A 21,300-nucleotide genomic window follows, 5' to 3' on the forward strand; every position below is an offset into this window, starting at 1 on the left:
AGATAAAAGATAAATACTGGGGCCCTGGTTTTCCTGTTATGAGCTTTTCTTAATTTTTTTCTAATTTCTCTGGATGTTACTTCACCCCATTGCATATCATCTACATTAGAGCTCCATACAGTTTCTTTTAATTCTTCTGTCTATTCAGCACCCTGTTTTTTTTTTTTAACAGGGTCTTAATAAGTACTTCTCCAAAATGTACATATTTTGTATTTTTTACGTGATGTTTCTATTCCTCTTGCTACATTTCCCAGTTCTCAGTAAAATCTTTCTGGGTCATCATTGAATTGCTTATTTTGTACTTTTCTTTTATAATTATCTGGATGCCTTCTATGTTATTTCTGCTTGCCCTGATATTTTTAGTTTATTATTGGAAATAATGTATGATAAATCCTGATCTGTTTTGATATGATATGATGATGTTGGTGCATTTTTCCCTTTTCTACATTCTTTTAACAGTGATACTTCTTGTCTCAGTTGCTTAATTCGATGTTTCCGTGGTGGGATTCTGCTTCCTATCTTTCCTTTCCTTTCCAGTCAATATTTTTGTGGTAACAGTTTATCCATTTTTAGTTTAGCTGTACAGGAGTATGTCCCATTTATTCCTGAATTTATCTTAATCATCCTGATTACTGCGCTCATCTGTTTTACCAGTCTTCTAACATGTTTGATCTTATTTACTTTCTCTAATTGATTCTGTTCATCCATCTTAATATATCATTCCATCCATATTAAGTCATCTTCTACTTTAATTTCTCCAAGTCTTTTGGGTCTCTAATACCTTGACGGGAATGGACTCCATTCCTAAGTCAAATTATGAGTAAAGATTGTGAAGTAAGTACTGTTTCAGTTGTTGATGTTAGCCAGAAGTGCTCTTTGCAGCACCAGCAATGTGCCCATAACTGACAACTCCTGCAATTCATATGGCAGTACATGTATCTGTAGCGTATCTAAAATACGACTGTAAATTCTTTATTATGAGACCCATTGCTCCTACTACTCTTGGAACTGTCTAAATTCTTCCAAATTGCCCTCATTTCCACCTGCAAATCCTGGTGTTTTATGACTGTCTGTCTCTGTACGTAAGACACTGTAGTGACTGGGTTTAGGGATTTCAGTGATCAATGCTACTTTTGTCTTCTTTTAATGGACTACTATATCTGGATTTCTCATGTCCTTTTTTTGAAATGTTGGTAATGGGTGATCCCATGTGATGTAGACTTCATCATTTTCTATGATGCTTTGTGGCTCATGTTTCCAACATTTTTCAGCTACTTCAATGTTATATTGTTTGCACAATCCCCAGTGCAACAGTTTTGCCACATTATTATACTTTTTAGTATACAGTACTTCTGCCATTAGTATGTCACAACCAGCAACAAGATGTGCAACTGTATCCAATTGTTTTGCAAAACCTACATTTGTCTGTTTCTCCCACATATTCAATGGACTTTATAAACCAGCATGTATGTAGTTCACTATCTTGGCTGCCAATATTAACATTTCGACTTTTGGTTTAAATTCACCTCTCCTTAACCATTCCTGTGTTCAGTCCTGATCAACATGATGTTGTTCCAGGAGTTGTCTATGCTTGCAACTATATTTATGCATTTTCCACATTTCTTGCCTTGTTATCTGATCCTTCACCTTTATATTCTTCCTTTTGTTTTTTGGCATATTCAGTTGCTGCCTGATTTTTATCGCCTTCTGGTTTGAGTTCCATTCCCGCTTGATGCCAATATGCTTCTGATGGACTAAGCAGGGAACTCATCTTAGATTTATTCTTCTCATGTTTCAAAACATTCACTGTGTTTGAGTCTTGTGAGATCAGCAGATATGTATGCAGTCCCACGATTGCAGATCTATACATGTAATCAATTTCAAGGAGGCCCACACCTCCTTCAGAACGGGGAATATATAATCTTGTTATGCACTGATTTTTATAAATCTTTTGATGAGCATGAGTCATCCTTCTTGTTTTCCTGTCTAATCTATCCAGCACCTTTTGGGGATAGTCAGTCACTCCAAAATTGTAACTTAGGGCAGGAAGAGCAAATTGGTTTATAGTTTGAACGTTGTTCCTAGATGTCACTGCTGTTTTACTATTAATTTAAGCTTCTAAAATATTCCTTACTAAGTTTTGTTCACACTTGTTCATTTTATTATTGATCCTTCATCACTTCCTAACTATTTATACACTACTTCCTCTTTCTCAAGTCCTTTTATATCCCATTCTTGTTCCCAACTGATGTTATCTTGGTGCTGCAGCTTTCCTGTTTTAAAATTTGCTTCTGCACATTTATCAAAACAGAATGACATTCTTATATCATCTGAAAAAGTTTTGACTACCTGCAGTTGTGCTTTCAGTTCCTTATCTGATGAGCCAACAGAGAAGATGAGAAGTCTTTGCACTTTGTTGCTTTCTGGGAGCCAAATTATAGCCATGACCTGATCTGTTAAGTAGATAGCTTAATGGGTTAAGGGCAAGACAAAAGAGGAATAGTGACAGAGAGTCACCCTGGAATATCCCCCTTTGGATTTTTATTCCTGGAATAATAATGTGCCCTTTATCATGGCTTAACTGCAAAGTGGTTTGCCACTGTTTCATGGTCGCTGTAATGTAGTTTCAGTGTACGGGTGTATCTTTTACATTTTTAAGCACTCTCTTACCCATGAATGTGGGATGCTGTCAAATGCTTTTCTGTAGTCTATCCATGCTGTACGTAGATTCTTCCCCTTTTTAGAGTTCTCCACTGTGAATTTATTTAACAACAAATGATCCTTTGTTCCATATGAATTTTTTTTATTACCCTTTTGATCTATTGCAGTAATTGTATGCTGTCAGAAGGGGAAGTTATTGGTCTATAGTTTTTAGGATAGCTTGCAGGTTCACTCTTAAGTAGGAGCATTGTTTTTCCTGTCATTAGCCAGACTGATGTCTGTTCGGGGTGCACATATAAATAGTTCTTACTCATGGCTAAGTCTTCATGCAAAGATGTTAATACTTTAGTGAGGAGTTAGGTGCTGCATCTGGGCTTGGGGGTTTCCAATTAGAGGCTTTTCTTAACTTTGTTTCAATATCTCTGGTCTTCCTTTTACTTCTTCTATCCATTTAGCATCTTTATGTTCCACAGGATCTTCATAGATACTTCTCCAAAATGTATCCATTTTTTTTGTGTGGAGTGAATGATGGGCTAAGAAACTAACAGGACATTATAAAATTACATATCTTCCTTACATGACATCAAATGCCATTTGCTGGTGGTTACTTCTGAAAGTTCCTGCTGTATTGTAGTCAGCTCTGCACATTTCTGAATCTTTTCATATCTGCAGCCTAGTAGTATGCATGTAATTCCTGTTGGTCTGTGCCAAGACATCACACATGGGCGTAGGAGTTTGTGCTTCACTCAGTTCTTTTCTGCTAATGGCACAATTCAAATAATTTTTTTCTAATTGCATATTGCCCCTAACACTTGCCAACCTTTGAGCCTCCCATTAGTTGAATATAGCCTGTTTTGTTACCTTAATGTCGCATTTCTTCTTGTTTCATGGGAAGAGCTGTATAGACAGGGCTGTCATTCAGGCAGCCACAGGAGCACACTGTACCCTCACTGGCACAGCTGGAAGGCAGTTTTATTGTCTTAACCTATCACTTATTGGAGGATGTCCAATCCACATCCTCACAGAGGCTCAGAATGCCTTTTGCATGCGATTGCATGCTCCCTCACACTTACTGTGAAGGCTACAACCCATTTGTGGCTTAGTGAGCCCATTGTCCACCACTGCGCCATATATTTGCATCTCGGACCCCCTTCAAGGGATTTATGTTGTGTACAGATAGCTAATGTGAATCCCACCAGAGGCAGGCCTTTTACCACTATGGGCTCCCCCACCAGTATCTGTGCAAGAAAGAGAAATAGCTTTGGCTCATCACTATCTGGGTCCATCATTTAGAAAATGTTATTTCTGTAGCCTGAAAGCATGTAGCATCTACGTTATGCTACTACTGCTGCTGCTTTTAAGAATATCTATGCCTTCAGCAAGGTCTCGTCTGAGTGGTGTAACATCCTGACACTGCTTCTAGGCAGAGTCCCGAGTGGTCTTTTCACATTAACATAGATATCAGAAATAACATCTTACCACCTCTTAAGGTTTCTAGGGTTTTAGACATGGTTAGCAAGAGGATGTTCTGTTCGGACTCCTCTCACCTTTCCACGTGTTATTCATTTGTAGTGGATCAGACATTGGAGAGGCTGGCACAACTCCCCAGTTTGGAAGAGAGGAGGATCTGTTAAGATCTTGACTTCTACAGTGGACTTTCATACAGCCCACTTCAGTATTGACTGATACCAAAGCTAAGGTAACATGCTCAGGAATATACCTTTGCTGGATGGTATGGCTTACACTTTTCTTAAAGATGAGCTGAGCAGATCATACAGGATGTCCCATGCCAATGCCTAGTCGAAAAGATGAAACAGGCACTAACCACTGTGGAGGAGCTCTCTGTAATGCACCTTGGCCCCATTCATTTTTATACTAAACCACCTCAGTTCACTTGAAGAATGCACATGTTATAGAATGAGAAGGACCTCCTACTCATCAGGCAGGTTCGAACCCTTCAGTTGTGCCAGTCAAGTCCCTAGGGTGTGTGCCTTCACATCTTGGGAGTCACAACTGTGACTGTCACTCAGGAATGGCTGTGGGGCTTGGATGGTCAAGACTGTAGTAGCTTGATACACCATCACCAAGGACCAGTAGGTTTTTCTTGGCCATTCCTTAGAACCGAATATCATCCTTCAAAAAAAAAAAAAAAAAAAAAAAACTTGATGCTCAAAAAAGATCTTCACTCAGGGAGTAAACACTTTGTGCGGAGCTCTTGGAAAAAACAAAGGTTCTATGCTACAGAAGCCACAGTTTTTCCTCCCTTGAAGAAAGGGAGATACTTTTTCCTTGTGACCCTGCTTGTCAGGCTCATATTGTTCAATGCGTTTCTAATATTATCTTATGTAACTAGAATTATTTTATCATTGTATGAGTTTGTAGTTTTCTTGACATGCTTGGATAATAATCACTGTTATACGCTTGAACTGCTCACTAGGAATGTCTTATTTAGATTACTTTTGCTAGTTTCATTCTAGGTGAGTGTTTGTAAAACTACGGTCCCCTCATCCTCCTACCTGTTGGGTATGGCCATAGCCACGTAGTATGCAAATGTCTTTCTGAGAAAGGTCTCACAATTTAACTTTCCCAGAACTGGGTTTCAAAAAGATTGCCACTGTTGAAAATAGGACTTCACTCTACCCTAGCATGCAGTTGTAGAGGGCATACAGTTGTATGGAGTTTTATTCTGTTTTCGTTTTGTTCTGATTGTGCCAGTACATACGCTATCAATATCCAGGCTCCCCTTTCAGCAGGTAGTTCTGATTAATAGTAATGGCTGTTTAATCACCACCCTGTATTTTGAAAAAAATGTTTGAGAAGACTGAGAGAATAAACTGCTGCTTATTGGGATGTACAAACTAAAGGGTTTGCTTTTTATTTCAGCTTTGTTTGTTATGGACAGTCATTGTTCTTCAGGAATAAATTTCATTTGACAGAACTGGAACACTGGAGAAGTAATGTCTGTAGATGAGACAACAAGGTACACGTGTAAACAGGCATTTGTCACATTTCCTTTCCATCCCACATGACCAGCACATTCTGGGTCTAGAAAGTAAACATGGCCTTCACTCTAGTATGAGTCAATTTGTTAGGTCAGATCTTAGTGACTATACTGATGCAAGGAACATTTATTTATTTATTTATTTGCAGTTGGTTTACCAGGATAGTCCATTGGGCCAATATGAACCCGTTTTCAATGGAGTCCTGGGGAGAAAAGCTCCAAAACAATCAAGGTTACAATAGGTTGTAGCTCCAAAACAATCAAGGTTACAATAGGTTGTAGCTCCAAAACAATCAAGGTTACAATAGGTTGTAAGCAAAAACAATCAAGGTTACAATAGGTTGTAGCTCCAAAACAATCAAGGTTACAATAGGTTGTAGCCCCAAAACAATCAAGGTTACAATAGTTTATAGATTATAATTTTACAAGTGTTACAGACTAGAGCAAGCATTACAAACAGTACAGGTGATACAGACTAGTAAAGGATCATTACAAAATAAATACTGAAGAGCCAATACATATTAGGAAGCTTACACTTGAGGTGCAACCTAATGCATACTTTGCAAACAGCTTAGTAATTACAGGGATGTATGAGTTGGGGGTGATGGTAAAAGGAGATTGCTTGTGTAAAGAGGGGAAAGAAAAGAAGAATTAAATTGGCAGCATAAGTTATGTTGGGTGGGAGCAGGAGCATTCCCACTGGGATATTAGATGTGAGTGAAGAGATTTTTTGAAAATAAAGCGATTAGAAGTGGTACGAATGGATGGAGGTAGGGAGTTCCAGAGACGTGCTAGACCATAGGATGGAAGATGTTTGCCTGGGGGACGAGTTGGTTTGTACACTTCTAATAGATTTTGGTTGTTAGACCTTAGTACTCTGTCAGGTAGGTGCATTTTAAAGGCAGAGGAAAGGGAAGGACAGAGGGAGGGGTTGAAAATGAGCTTGTGTGCAAGAGTAAGTTGAGTATAGGTGAGATGATTGGGTAGTTCTAGCCATTTCAGTTTGTGGAGAGAGGAACAGTGGTGAGTGGAGGACTTATGGCTGGTAGCGAACTTGGCGATTTTGTTGTAGCAGGAGGACAGTTGTGTTTTCAGGGAGGATTGTAGATTAGTTAGGAGTGGAGCTCCATAGAGAAGGGAGGGGATAAGAAAAGATGTAGAGAGAGTGATTTTAGTGGCAGGTGTAAGATACTGATTTTTGATGGGGTTTTTTTTTATGTTTAGTTGTAAGTGGGAGTTGAATTTGAACTGACTGTCAATTTGGACCCCAAGTAACTTGGTCTCTGATACCAGTTCCAGAGTTGTATTATTATAACTAGTAATAGAGAATGTGTTTGTGTCGAAAGAGGTGACTAGAGGGAGTGAATACCATTAATTTGGTTTTAGAGGCATTGAGTGCTAGGTGATTTTTATTCATCCATTGTTCAGTGGTTGAGAAAGCATCTTGAGTAAGCCTTAGGAGTGTAGGGATAGATGTGGCAGAACAGATAATAGTTGAATCGTCTGCGTATTGGATGATATTTGAGAAAGGGATAGAGTTGCGGAACTCATTTATAAATATATTAAAGTGGAGGGGACCCAATATGGAACCTTGGGGAACTCCAGTTGGAGTATTAAGGAATGAGGTGGTGGCCTTTTTCCATTTTACTGCTTGATATCTATTGGATAAGTAGCTGGAGAACCAGTTCAGAGAGGAAGGAGCTAGGTTAAGATTAGAGAGTTTAGTTAAAAGTAGGTTGTGAGAGATAGTGTCAAAGGCCTTAGAGAGGTCAAGTAGTAGGGTAGAAACAATATGACCAGAGTCCCGGGCTTTGTTTACAGTTTCAAGGAAGGAGAGGAGGGCTGTCATAGTGCTGTAGCCTGGTCTGAAACCATGTTGAGTGGGAGTTAGTAGGTGATTGTCTAAGAGATGTGGTAGGAGTTGAAGTTGGATACACTAGTTTAGAGATGGGAGACACGATAGCAATGGGACGGAAATTAGTAACATTGTTATTGTTGCCTCCTTTATGTAAAGGTATGATAAAGGCCCTTTTCCAGATTTGGGGTACTATGCTTTCTAGGATAGAGCAGTTGATTAGAATGCTTATGGGGTAGGCGATCGCTTCGGCAGCTATGCTAAGAAAATGTGAAGGAATGTTGTCAGGAGCATTAGAGCATGGCTTCAGTTTTTGAAGGAGTTTTTTTTATGGTAGATGTGGGTATAGGTTTTAATGAGAAAAGTGGGGAGTGGGAAGAGGGGGTATTTCGGTTGATGGAGATGAAGAGGAAGTGAGAGTAGAATAAGAGGTGGAGGGTAGAGAATTAGTAGATGAGAATGGGGGTGGAGGGTAGAGAATTAGTAGATGAGAATGGGGGGAAGTAGCAGTGGAGGGTAGAGTGTTAGTAGAGGAGGATGGGGGAGAATGGGAGAGTGTAGTGATGTTAGAGAAAGATGAGGTTAGTTTGGAAATAGAATCAATGAAAAAGAGTTAAATTGGGTAGCCAAGTCTATGTCGGGGGCATTAGGGTCTGGGGTGGGGCTATCTGGTTTGTTAAGATTAAGGAGAGTGGAGATTCCTTTCCAGAATTTCTGAGGGTTTGTTTTATTATTGTTTTGGAGTATGGAGAAGTAATTTTGTCGATCAGTGATGATGAGCTTTTTTACTTTATTTCGAAGTGTTTTGTATTCGTTATGGATGAGGGGGGGGTCTTATTTTTCTGGTAGTGTGCCCACACTTTATCTCTGTGTCGCATGGTTGCTAGTGTATTTTTGATAAGCCAAGGGGCAGTTTTAATTTTTATTCTTTTTGTTCTTAAGGGAGCATGGTAGTCTAGAAGGTTTAAGAAGGTTGAGTTGAAGTGGGCTACCGCATTATCTCGAGATAGTGTTTTTAGACTATTCCAATTTATTGCTTTTAGAGCATTAGAAAAGGTCGTTGGGTTAAAGTTTTTTTGGTTGCGAATAGTAGTATAGTTGTGAGTACGATTTAGGGGTAAGGGGAGTCAGTGTGTGAAGATGGGTAAGTGGTCACTAAGAGGATCAGGAAGAGTACCACTGTCAGAGAAATAATGGGGGTGAGAGACTAAAATCCAGTCTAGAATACTACTGCTAGAGAGGTTTTTGAGGGGTGGGTTATAGAGTTGATTAGCTGTGAAAAATTGTAGAGGTTGATATTAGGTGGGTTTGAGGGAGACTAAATGGAGGACCAATTGATATTCATGTCTCCTAAGATTATTGTTTCGTTGCTAATGTTGGTGGAGAGCCAGGAGAGGATGTCTTCAAGTGTAGAAATATTATCACCTGGGGGGATGTAGAGGGACGCTATACATATGTGCTTGTGTTTGTTAACTTGAAGTAACGTTAGGAGTAATTCAGCATTATTAAAGTGAGGAGTAGGTTTGTTATAGGGAGTCACTGACAAGGAGGATGAGTATAGGAGAGCTACTCCTCCCCCTTTTTTGTGGAATCTGTCTTTTCTAATGATAGAATAGTTGGGAGGAATTATTTCAGAGTCTTTTATGTGGGGTTTTAACCATGTTTCAGAGATGGATAGGATGTCAGGTTTATTGTGTATAAGCCAGGCATGGAGGTTTGGGATTTTGTTAACTATACTTTGGGAGTTTAGAGAAGTAAGTAATATGGACTTTTCTATAGTGGTTGAGGTGGGGGTTCTAGGGTTAGGATGGATATCTCCTGATAATAGAATGGTAATCGGATATAAGATTGAGTTAGAGAGATAATTGGACTGTTTAGAGTGTAAATTGGGCTCTATTATGATTCTGAAGGGTTTGCTAGTTACTACGGGGGTAGAATATTTATGAGAGGTAATAAGTTTTGTAAGTAAAAAGTAGAAGGTTTTTTATAGGATATAGGTGGGGAGAAATTGGGGTGTGTGAATATGAGAGAGATGAGGTAAGATGGTTGGTTACGTAGAAGGGTTGTGAGTGGTAGGTATTAATGGGTTGGGTGAGGTAGTAAATATAGGATAAGTTGAGGAGGAGTAGTAGTAAAATGGAGATATATGAGGGTTTTGAATATGATGTTGCTGAATTTTTTGTGGATACTAGAGTGTTGTATGTACAGTGGAGCAGGTAAGTCCCTTCTGTTAGTGAAGGAGTGGGGAGTTGAGTGATGGTTGATAAGGGTGTGGTTTGGGAGTGGGTGTTGATAGAGTATTGGACACTAATAGGTCAAGTAGGGTAGTAGGTGTGGTTTTGAAGGAATAAAGGTAGAGGTGCTGGGGGCGGAGTGAGCCTGCAGGGCAAACGGTGCGGGTTGAGCCAAGGAAGGCAGGAGAAGATCGAGAACCTATCAGAAGAGTGCAGATTGCAGAAGGGTAAGTGCAGCGGACAGGGATATAGTAGGATAGAGTGGGCTATGATGTTTAGAAAGAGAGAGAAAAAGAAAAGTTAGAGCTTAAACAGAAAACAAGAAAGTAAGTGAATTGAAGTCAGATTAGTGGGGAGTGGGTGCCATCTAGTGGACAAATGCTGAAGTGCATCTGTGGCTCCAGCAGGGCAATCCCTGGACTAGATTGGATAGAGGAGAGAAGGGAGCTAGTGTAAATCAGGGAGCTAGATGAGGGGGAAGTATGGAGATACGGAAGTAAAAGAAGGGTTAGGCTGCTGGCTTTCCTGGCAAGGGAGCGTACTGAAACACCTAGCAGGGCTTAAATAACTATAGTAGTTTAGGATTATCAGCAGATGCACATACTTCCTTGGTTCCGTCTAGGAGAGGCTTGGTTCAATTCCTATAAAGGGGATGAGGCAGCAGAGTTTGTTATAATTGCTTGAGCAATTGGTTGAGCTTGTATTAATTTTAGTTTGTTTAGGCGTCCACCCAGGCGTAGTCACGGAGGGTAATGCAGGGCAAGAAAGCTGGAGAGCAGGAGTGAAAGTTGAGAGAGAAATAGTACTTTAGTAATATAGAACCACATTAGTTCCCAGCAGCAATAATATACAGGTATCAAGCATGTATTAAATGCAACAAATGTTCAGAGCAGCAATGAGTTGAAAATATAACCCTTTGGTTAATAATGTGATCCAGTTAAAATGCAACTATTGAGATTATAATAGTACAAATGTAAGCTTCTACTCGCATATCTACAGATACACTAACAAAGAAAGGGTATTACACACACTTAACGGGCTACTAATGTAGGCAAATTGTTAAACATAGGTCGCTAATATGCTTTTGTAATGTGAATCAAACTGGAGTTAAGCCGCAGTTACACTATAGCTGGGACCTTCAGTTGAGATCGTATGCAGAGCAGAAAACACTTGGAATATTAAATTCTGTAATTAAATAGACCACTACACCAGTATTTAACTCATTAGATAGTCCACTACACTAACACTGATGCATTTCTCCTAGTCAATAAGGAGCTATAGAAGAAAAAGGAGCAACTAACACATATTATGCAGTAAACATTCAAAATCAGTCAATTCTACAAAATAGGCAAGGTAATGTTGCAATCAATGTGCCTTGTAACAGCATCTAGTTAAGCACTACATTTTCAGTGTAGTTTTAAAAACTAGCAGCAGTGGCCATTTGAACATCAACTTTGGTGACTTGCTGCATGTCTTATTTTCCGAGATTGTTTAAGCTTTCATTCTGTTACTGTAGTCATGTGGACCTATCTCATTGAAGAAGCATGACTCTCTCAGATTTCGCACTGTTATTTTCTTTTCACGTAAACTGGATCTGAAAAAGATTGTTAGGGCTACTAAAACCAATCTACAAGGTCACCTGGCTTCTCATTCCATGAGCCAAGGTAGCAAATCATTTCACTACAATGCTTCAGGTGTGTATTACACTTTTTTTTAATATTGGTCTAGTCACCAGTACAGCTATTTCTACTTATTCAAGAAAGTGTGTAGATTACTCTCAATGGCTATGTAGCATCTATAAGGGGTGGGAGGTTGGCATAATGGTTAAGGTGTTTACCTTACAAACATAAGGTGCAGGGTTTGATTCTCACATGGAGTAATTGGCTAGGCTGAAAATGGCCCACAAGGGCAGTTAGCCTAGTACTAACCTTTGAACCTATATCAATGCAGTAAATTCGAAAGGCAACATCTGAAAAATCTTAAATTCTACTTATACCTTAACTTACACACTTCTTTGCCCATCCACTGCCCCGATTGCCAGTATGATCTGCTTGTTCACTTAAGACAATATTATACTGTAATACAACAGCAATCAATTGTTGTCCGCATATGTTATTTGGCAGAAGTTTTACACCAGATGCCCTTCCTGACGTAACTCTCCCAATTTATCCGGGCTAGGGATAAGCATGAAAATATGCACTGGCTTGTGCATCCCCAGTGGAGAGAGGTGAAGAAGAGAGTACAGGCAGGGTAGAATGGGTAGTTAAGCAGCATAGAGTGGTGGTCTGTAGGATGACTTTGATGATCAAGAAGAGGAAGACAAGTGTGAGAGCAGTGCCCAGGATCAAATGGTGGAAGTTTAAAAAGGGTGATTGTGAGGTGGAGTTCAGGGAAGAGTTAAAACAGGTACTAGGGGAGCAGTGAAGAGTTACTGAATAGCTGGGTAACTACCGCAGAGATGGTAAGGGAGACAACTAGAATGGTGCTTGGTGTGACATCTGGACAGAGGAAGGAGGACAAGGAGACCTGGTGGTGGAATGAGGAAGTACAAGAGAGTATACAGAGGAAGAGGCTGGCGAAGAAGTGGGATTGTCAGAGAGATGAAGAAAGTAGACAGTAGTATAAGGTGATGAGGAGCATGGCAAAGAGAGAGGTGGTGAAGGCTAAGGATAAGGCATATGGAGAGTTGTATGAAAGGTTGGACACTAAAGAGGGAGAAAAGGACCTGTACCGATTGGCTAGACAGAGGAACAGAGCTGGGAAAGGTGTGCAGCAGGAAAGGGTGATAAAGAATAATGAAGAAAACATACTCAGAAATGAGGAGAGTGTGTTGAACAGATGGAAAGAGTACTTTGAGGGGCTGATGAATGAAGAGAATGAGAGAGAGAGAGAGAGAAGGTTGGATGATGTGGGGATAGTGAATCAGGAAGTGAAACAAATTAGCAAGGAGGAAGTACGGACAGCTATGAAGAGGATGAAGGATGGAAAGGCTGTTGGTCCAGATGACATCCCAATGGAAGCATGGAGGTGCTTAGGAGAAATGGCAGTGGAGTTTTTAACCCGATTGTTTAATGAAATCTTGGAAAGTCAGAGGATGCCTGAGGACTGGAGAAAAAGTGTTTTGCTACCTATTTTTAAGAATAAAGGTGATGTGCAAAGCTGTAGTAACTACAGTGGGATAAAACTGATCAGTCACAGTTTGAAATTATGGGAAAGAGTAGTGGACGCTAGGTTAAGAAGGGTGATGATGATTAGTGATCAGCAGTATGGGTTCATGCCAGGAAAGAGCACTACAGATGCAATGTTTGCTCTGAGAGTGTTGATGGAGAAATATAGAGGTCGTTAGAAGGAGTTGCATTGTGTCTTTGTGGACTTGGAGAAAGCCTATGATAGGGTCCCTAGAGAGGGGTTGTGGTATTGTATCAGGAAGTCAGGAGAAGCAGAGAAGTATGTAAGAGTGGTACAGGGTATGTACGAGGGTAGTGTGACTGGTGAAGTCTGCAGTGGGAGTGACAGGTGCGTTTAAGGTGGAGGTTGGATTACATCAAGGATCAGCTCTGAGCCCTTTCTTATTTGCAATGGTGATGGACAGGTTGACAGATGAGATCAGACAGGAGGCCCCATGGACTATGATGTTTGCAGATGACATTGCAATCTGAAGTGAGAGTAGGGACCAAGTTGAGGAGACCCTAGAGAGGTGGAGATATGCTCTAGAGAGGAGAGGAATGAAGATCAGCAGGACTAAGGCAGAATATGTGTGTGTGAATGAGAGGGAGGATAGAGGAATGGTGAGGATGCAGAGAGTAGAGCTGGCAAAGGTGGATGAGTTTAAGTACTTGGGATCAACAGTTCAGAGTAATGGTGAGTGTGGAAGGGAAGTGAAGAAGAGAGTACAGGCAGGGTGGAATGGGTGGAGAAGAGTGTCAGGAGTGATTTGTGACAAACGGGTACCAGTAAGAGTAAAAGGGAAGGTCTACAAGAGGGTAGTGAGGCCAGCTATGTTGTATGGGTTGGAGACGGTGACTGACAAAAAGGCAGGAGTCAGAGCTGGAAGTGGCAGAGTTAAATATGTTAAGATTTGTACTGGGTGTGACAAGGATGGACAGGATTAGGAATCAGTATATTAGAGGTCAGCTCAGGTTGGACAGTTTGGAGACAAAAGTCAGAGAGGCGAGATTGCGTTGATTTGGACATGTGCTGAGGAGGGATGCTGGGTATATTGGGCAAAGGATGCTAAGGATGGAGATGCCAGGTAAGAGGAAAAGAGGAAGGCCTAAGATAAGGTTTATGGATGTGGTGAAAGAGGACATGCAGGTGGTTGGTGCGACAGAGGAATATGCAGAGAACAGGAAGAAATGGAAACAGATGATCTGTTGTGGCGACCCCTAACGGGAACAGCCGAAAGAGAAGACAACAGCAGTCAGTTGAGTGAGCATTTTCCATTATTGAACCTTCACTGTGTGAGAACCCAGCTTCCTGCTAATCGCTGTACTTATGTCTGTATTGAAAAAACAGCTAGTTTAGTTCTGCCTGGTACAATATTACAGAGAGATAGCAATCTGAAATGTAACCTAGCTGGAACCTCCATATTTTCTACAAAATAAGTGATAAATGTCATTTTTACACATAATCATACTTTTAATCATAAGTCTGAGTAATGGTTTTACTAACTCACATTTGCTACACCTCTGTGATGCAGGGAACCCATAACACATAATTAAGCTTACTGCAAACAATGATCATCCAACCCAATACAACTCATGAGTGACTTTAATTACCCCACTGTTAATTGAGAATCATATACAACAACAAACATGCAGGCACAGAGATTCATGGATTTTGTAAAAAGAAACTCACTGGACAAGATTGTCAGTACACTGATCAGAGGTGCAAACATACTGGATCTGGACTTCACACCCCTTAGTGTAATGTCCTTTCTGATGAGGTTAGACCACAGAATATTCTCATTTGAAGTAAAAATAAAACCCAGAACCCCAGACAACCCTGGAATTTTCAGAAACTGCACTAAGACTAACTTCCTATTAATAAATGATAACATGGCAAAATTTCAAGACCCCATAAACCCTGCGAACACTGCTGGCTGTGTGGAACTGTTCACAGAAACCCTGTACAAGCATGTTAATAGTTGCATAGAGGCAGCTCTACCCACCAGGAATAAGTATAGAACCATAAGAATGGAAAGGACTGTAATGAATGCAAAAAATAAACTACTCTGGTAGAATCACATCATCAGTACAGTATATAACAGAAGGAAGAAAATCATGGCAAAAATTCAGAGGTCTAGCACCCAGCAGGATAAAAGAGCACTCATCAAACTAAACAAACATAGTCTACCAAAGCCAAATTTGAGGTAAAGTTGGCCTCCCAGGCAAAGGACAGCCACAAGGCATTCTTTAGCTATGTCTACAACCTCAAAAGCAATACACACTTGTATACAGAGGCCATTGTTAATGGAGCCACCTATATTGAGCTAGAAGTTATAGCAAACCTACTGGCTGACAAAAATCAGCTCTTACTTTTCTCTCCCCCTAAGCCTCCCCTTAGGAAATAGGGAGCAGGTCTTCAATACTCTCTCTAAAGCCAAGAACACTGAATTGATGGGTCTCAACAGTATCCCAGGCTGCCTTCTAAATAAGATGAAATATGGTATCAGGCCCTATGGAATCACTGTTTAACCATAGCATGCAAACAGGTTTCATGACTCATGAATGTAAAACAGCAATTATCATCCCTCTGCACAAAAGCTGGCCATCTTACAGACCCTGGAAACTACAGACCCATGAGTCTGTCTATTCTCATATGCAGTGCCATGGAAAGAATTATCATGCAAGAGATTAATAATTGCATAGGAAGTCTCCAGACACTGGACCCAGCCCAATTTGTTTTTTGTCAATGGCAGGTCATGCATAGTCAACCTGGTGGACTTCTTTGAGAAGTTTACCAAAGCAATGGACGAGGACAAAATTGTTCATATTGCCTACCTTGATCTGGCCAAGACATTTGACAAAATATCCCACTCAGGCACTGTTGATAAACTCAAGAGGTCAGGTATAGACCCTTATGTCACCTGTTGGGTAGCCAGAGTTGGGGAGTCCAACTCTACAATGAGGCCAGTCACCAGGAGAGTACCTCAGAGATTAGTCCTGGGACTGCTCCTTTTTGGCATCTACCTCTGTGAAATCAAAGCCAGTGTCAAGGGCCTTTGTCTGACCAAGTTTGCAGATGATTGCAAGTTAGAAGCAGTCATAAAATCCCCCACTGACACTAATGTTCTCAAGGAAGGGTCGACATACACAAATAACTGGTGTCAGATTCATGGATTAAAACTAAATGCCAAGAAATGCATAATAGTATCCATTGAGAAGTCAGTCACCTCTGTTAACCATCATATTGACAATGCACCCCTAACAGCTGCCCCAGTAGTCAAGGACTTGGAGATGCATGTAGACAGTAATCTAGCTTTGACCATCATTTGTCTATGGTAATGAGGAAGTAATTCTATGTTGTGCAACTTATAAGCAAAGGTATGACATCCAGGTCTAAGGAGGTCATTGTTTCACTATGTTCAGCATTCATCAGACCTATCATTGAGTACAATGCTCCCTTTGGTATGTACCTAACCAGGCATATCAAACAACTGGAATGTCCCAAGAGATTCATCACTAAAATAATTCAGGGTGTAAGTAACATGTCCTCTGCAGACTACCTCAAAGCCGTATCACTGTATTCTGTTTTTTACAGGATATTGAGGGAAGATCTTTGCTTGGCATATAAGGCATCATCTGACCCAACTCTGATGGGCCTCCTGCATATCTGCAAAACAAACAGCACCAAAATTACCCATTCTGAAAACTTAAACCTTGCCTGTGATGTAAATAGGACCTGCTGGAGAGATAAGTATGCATCCCAGAGACTATCCTTTCTCTGGAACAGGCTCCCTATCTATGTGAAGCCAAATTCCTCTCTAATCCAGTACAAGTGTAGTTTGGACAATTGGATGGGGAATAGGAAATTCTTTACTAGTTTGACACCTGTGTGTCTAATGGGCAAAGGCAGCCGGTAAATAGTTAATCTCCCAGGCCCCTATTCGTAAATGTTTCATCTCCCAGACCCTGCTTACACTTATCAAGGGTACCAGAACTTTTCAGAGATTTGAGGTGTATGGCTAGGCTTAAAAAGGCCCTAGTGGTCATTAGCCTATTACACACTTATAAATATACACTTATTGTGCATTGTGGAATAAGTAATATGTATAATAAAAGGTGGGTGGGTCACCCCTACCCTTTAGTACATAATATTTACTCTAAGTTTGTTAGAAATTTTATTAAGTGATATTCAGCAGAAAGAGTTTGCCGACTTGCGTTTGCAATTAAAACTACAGAAATTATAGTGTTATTTCTGAAGCGTAAATCTGGCACATTGATACCCCCTGGCTTGAAGCTGTACAACTTTGTTCATATCACATTATAGTGATTACTTTTAGGTAATGCTGAAGCCACCAAGCTAGTCTTAGTTTTGTTTTGCATTTTTTCATGTGCTTCTACATGTTCTCAGTAGATTTGTCTGTAATTTTATTTTCTATCAAGGGTATACTTTACAGTTTTATAGGTCTATCTGCTTGACATGCTATTTGTTATCTAAATCCCAGATTTAATTTTTAGTCTTCTTTTATGTAGCTTTATAGATATCTGTTTGTGAATAGAGGCTGGATTATGACAGGGTGTGCAGCTTCATGTGTTTGGCAAAGAACATAGTGTGTGTTCATGGTTCCCCATTAAGTAAGCGAATGCTTAATATAGCGAACTCTGTTTAATCGACAGTTAAATGTCGAAATGGCAAAATCCCGAAGACATAGAACAGCAAATCCCCCCCCCCCCCAGGGAAAAAAAATCACTGGGCTGTTTTGGGACTTTGCCATTTCCTCCACTGTGGTGCAATCTTGGAATTGGTATATTTAAGCCTTCCCTAGGGCCTGTTCGGAAGTTTGTGTTTTCGGGGGGGGGGGGTCAATTATACAGCGTTCGGTATTTTCAGTGTTCACTGTTATAATTTAGACCCTGTGTTCATGACTAATATGCAGTTTCACCAGTAGTTTCCTCACTGAGGTTCATAGTTAAATACTAGGCTAACTGCCCTTTTCAGCCATTTTTTAAGCCTAGCCAGTTTCCCATTTGTGAGAAGCAAATCCTGTTCCTTGTGTTTGTGAGGTAAACACCTTAACCATTATATCAACCTCCCTATATTGTGGCATTGAGTAAGTTACCTTAGCCACCTGTACATGTCTGCATACTAATTACTGAAGTAGGTCCATGTTTATAGGTTCATAGGTTGATATAATCAGAGACTTAATACTAGTACCATGCAGTTCCAAATGTCTCTGTAAACTAAGGCGTTTAAGTCCAGTTAATGTAACATAATGGGGTTGACATTATTACAGCCTTCCATCAAGTTCACACTGCTGTTTATATAATTGCAAGTTGGAGAATTTATACTGTAAACATATCTTTTACAAGTTTAGCAGAATTTATGCTGTCATTTATTTCATTAGGACTAATGCAGTTTACGTTGTTAGTTATGATCTTGAAATTGGTGAGTGCTGCATTTTCTGTGTTAGTGTCTGGTACATTTTGTCGTAAGTAATGTGTTTTAGTGTGGCTTGGCTGATGGCTGAAAAATATCTTCAATGTAGGTTATTTCACTTATCAAGTTTTCTAGAAGTAAATTTTCTAATATGAAACATCTGTGAATGTCTGACTGCTGTTAGCGCACTTTGGTGGTATTCGTCCTCTTCAAGACAAATACGTCTACTTGGTACTAAGCTGTTCCTTTAGAGGTGAGAGAGAGTGTGTGTGTGTGTGTGTGTGTGTGTGTGTGTGTGTGTGTGTGTGTGTGTGTGTGTGTGTGTGTGTGTGTGTGTGTGTGTGTGTGTGTGTGTGTATCTGTGACTGCACAGACAGCGCAGGACAATGTCCTTGTTCCTAAACTTTAGAAACGTTACTATTTTAGCCTCTGTCACTGTAAAAGGCACAGACAATGCCATGTATAATGATGGTAACCATACAGTACAGCCTGAGCTTCGCTCATCAGATGGGAAGTTGAAGAGACTTAAATAAATCTGGTTACTTAGTAATGGCATATTGTTTAATACCCAGCATGTCCATGTCTCTAAAGACCTCAAAAATATTTTGCAATGCCATTTTCATCTAGCACTGTTTATTGAAGTTCAAAATGTTTAGTTCTTTGTGTGTACCAGTTTCATAAAGATTTTATAGAGCTTTTTCTTTCTACAGAGACTTTTAACTGTGTAATTGTGGCATTCCAGTGACTGTCAGATGTCTGTCTATGGCGCATTGTGTATGTTTGCAGTGAATTGCAAGGTCTCTGAGATAAAACCAACAACTTGAGCAGAAGATGCTGTGCGTATGTGGGGAGGAGACTGTATCTCAGCATTGCCCTACTTACTTCTGTCATGCTGAAGACCAGTGCCAGCTGATGTTTCCAATGTGTTTCTTTCCATATGCTTTAGAGGCTGTCACTTAAAGATGGACAGAAAAGCACAGTACATTGTACATTTACTCAAAGCCTTATGTCTAGAAATGAATGTAGTATAACTGTGTTCTGCTGTTTGTATATTAGGTGGCCAAACTGTGAGCACAACTGACTCCTCAGCAAGTAACCGAGAAAGTGTAAAATCTGAAGATGGAGATGATGAAGAACTTCCGTACAGAGGACCTTTTTGTGGTCGTGCCAGGGTCCATACAGATTTCACACCTAGTCCATATGACTCGGACTCCCTTAAACTCAAGGTATGGTGAGAGAGAATGTGAAGTGTGTGATGGCTTCTCCCCCCATGGAATACCAGTTTCTTTTCAGGCTATAGCAGTTAATCCCCAAATAGTTTGTTCTGTGTAAGTAAGAAAGTATGGAAAATCAGGATTTGCTGTAAAATCTTATGTTCTCATGCGGGAATAAAGTGCAAATCAAATTTGATGATGCAGGCACTGGGAAGTTGCTTCAAAATTGGCAGTTTCAGTCTGAAGTCACTTGCTGTTACAGCCGCAAGTGACAGCCACAGCTATGAGACAAAAGTCCTGCATGATCGGATTATCTCACCTGATGTGTGCAGCAACTGTAACTGATGTTTCTTCGTGTACAACATCTCGAAGGGCTGCAGTTGTGTGCTGCATTACATAGAAGACAGGACTGGAATCGGGGTGGTAAGAGTTTATATGTTGGATGTAGCTTTAGAAACAAGGGAAGGGCAGAAATGGGAGAAAATGACAAAAAAGCTGTAGTAATTAGTAAACCTCAAACAAGCTGTAGTAATTAGTAAACCTCAAACAAGCAGTATAGTCAAGAAACTGGGATATACGTCAAGCAAGAGAAAACAAATCAGACTTTTTTTCTGAATACTTAGTGTGCTAGCTTTGTGCAGCTGGTTGCATAGCACCTATTAGGAGATAACATTTTGGTTTGTCTTCTGATACATTGAGTTCCATGATTATGCTCCAAATTGGGGAAAAAGACAACTTTAAGCACCTTTTTGATCTAGGAAATGTACTTAGCAAAGTTTTTGAGCACCTGACAGTGCTGTAGAGCTGTAAAACATAACAGTCAGTGCCAGATACGAAAGAATGGTAGTGAGACGATAAAACTGCTTTAAAAGCTGCAGTACACTTTGCTGCCACACAGAAGTATGGCACAGTGAACTGTGTAATAGCTTTGAAAACTGTTCGTACATCAGAGGGGCACATGGTTTATGGCTGTTATCCATGTGGTAGTACTGAAGGATTTATGACTTTCAAAGCTGTCTCTAGTTTGAGGACTTTTCTCTAATTATTGTTTGCTTTGTTCCTTATTCTGGGGGTAAAAATTGAGAGCAGTGCTCCTGACACCTGGATGCATCAGTCTCCTGCTTACCTTTGTATTCAGTATCACATGTGAACTTTGCTCTCATTGGTAGAGTAGAGAAGAGAGTGGTAAAGGAATTACTGCCACTTTGGCTCCCATGAGTAGTCAAAGGATGCCAAAACCATTGCCTTAGAGAAAGGCAAGAATAATTAGTCCACTCCTCCATGCACTTCCCCTTTGGATGACTCCCTCCTTTGCAGTGGCCCTTAGGCTGATGTGGAACTAGCTGGATTAACCTTAAGCCGCTATTCCATCTCATTAGAAATGTTTTGCACTTGCAAAGTTTCTGGGGAGGAAGCCTCCCCGTGAAGCCATTTATTGAAGATGCTGTCTGAGAAGCCTGAAGACACCCTGACTCTAGGCATTAGTTCTCACTAAACATCTTAGTTCAGACTTCCATGTGGTCCACAATATGTCTCATAAACTACAGCAGTTTGCTATTTCAGTTCCAGGGACACCTAATAAGGACGCTTTCGGAAAAGCTTGAGGATTTTCCAGAGACTGGACTCAATGAAAACCATGTAGAGACCTTCTGGAAGTAAGGCTGTCCAGACACACAGACTCTTTCTGTAGATTTGACAGTGTTTTTTCATGTATTGCATTGTAGCTATGACATT

At 40.3% G+C, this 21,300-nt stretch overlaps 1 protein-coding gene across 7 annotated transcripts in view; it reads left to right on the top strand.

The window, feature by feature from the left end:
- Nucleotides 1-21,300, top strand: part of SASH1 (SAM and SH3 domain containing 1) — a 1,700,050-nt gene that overhangs the window by 1,510,764 nt on the left and 167,986 nt on the right. For all 7 annotated transcript variants that reach the window (XM_044068900.1, XM_044068881.1, XM_044068872.1 and 4 more), the window contains one exon: nucleotides 19,409-19,578. In XM_044068900.1, coding sequence (XP_043924835.1) covers nucleotides 19,409-19,578 — 170 coding nt within the window. The remainder of the gene's footprint in view (nucleotides 1-19,408; nucleotides 19,579-21,300) is intronic.

Source organism: Protopterus annectens, chromosome 1.part0 (genome assembly GCF_019279795.1).
Source record: "Protopterus annectens isolate FY-2018-M chromosome 1.part0, PAN1.0, whole genome shotgun sequence".
NCBI lineage: Eukaryota > Metazoa > Chordata > Ceratodontiformes > Protopteridae > Protopterus > Protopterus annectens.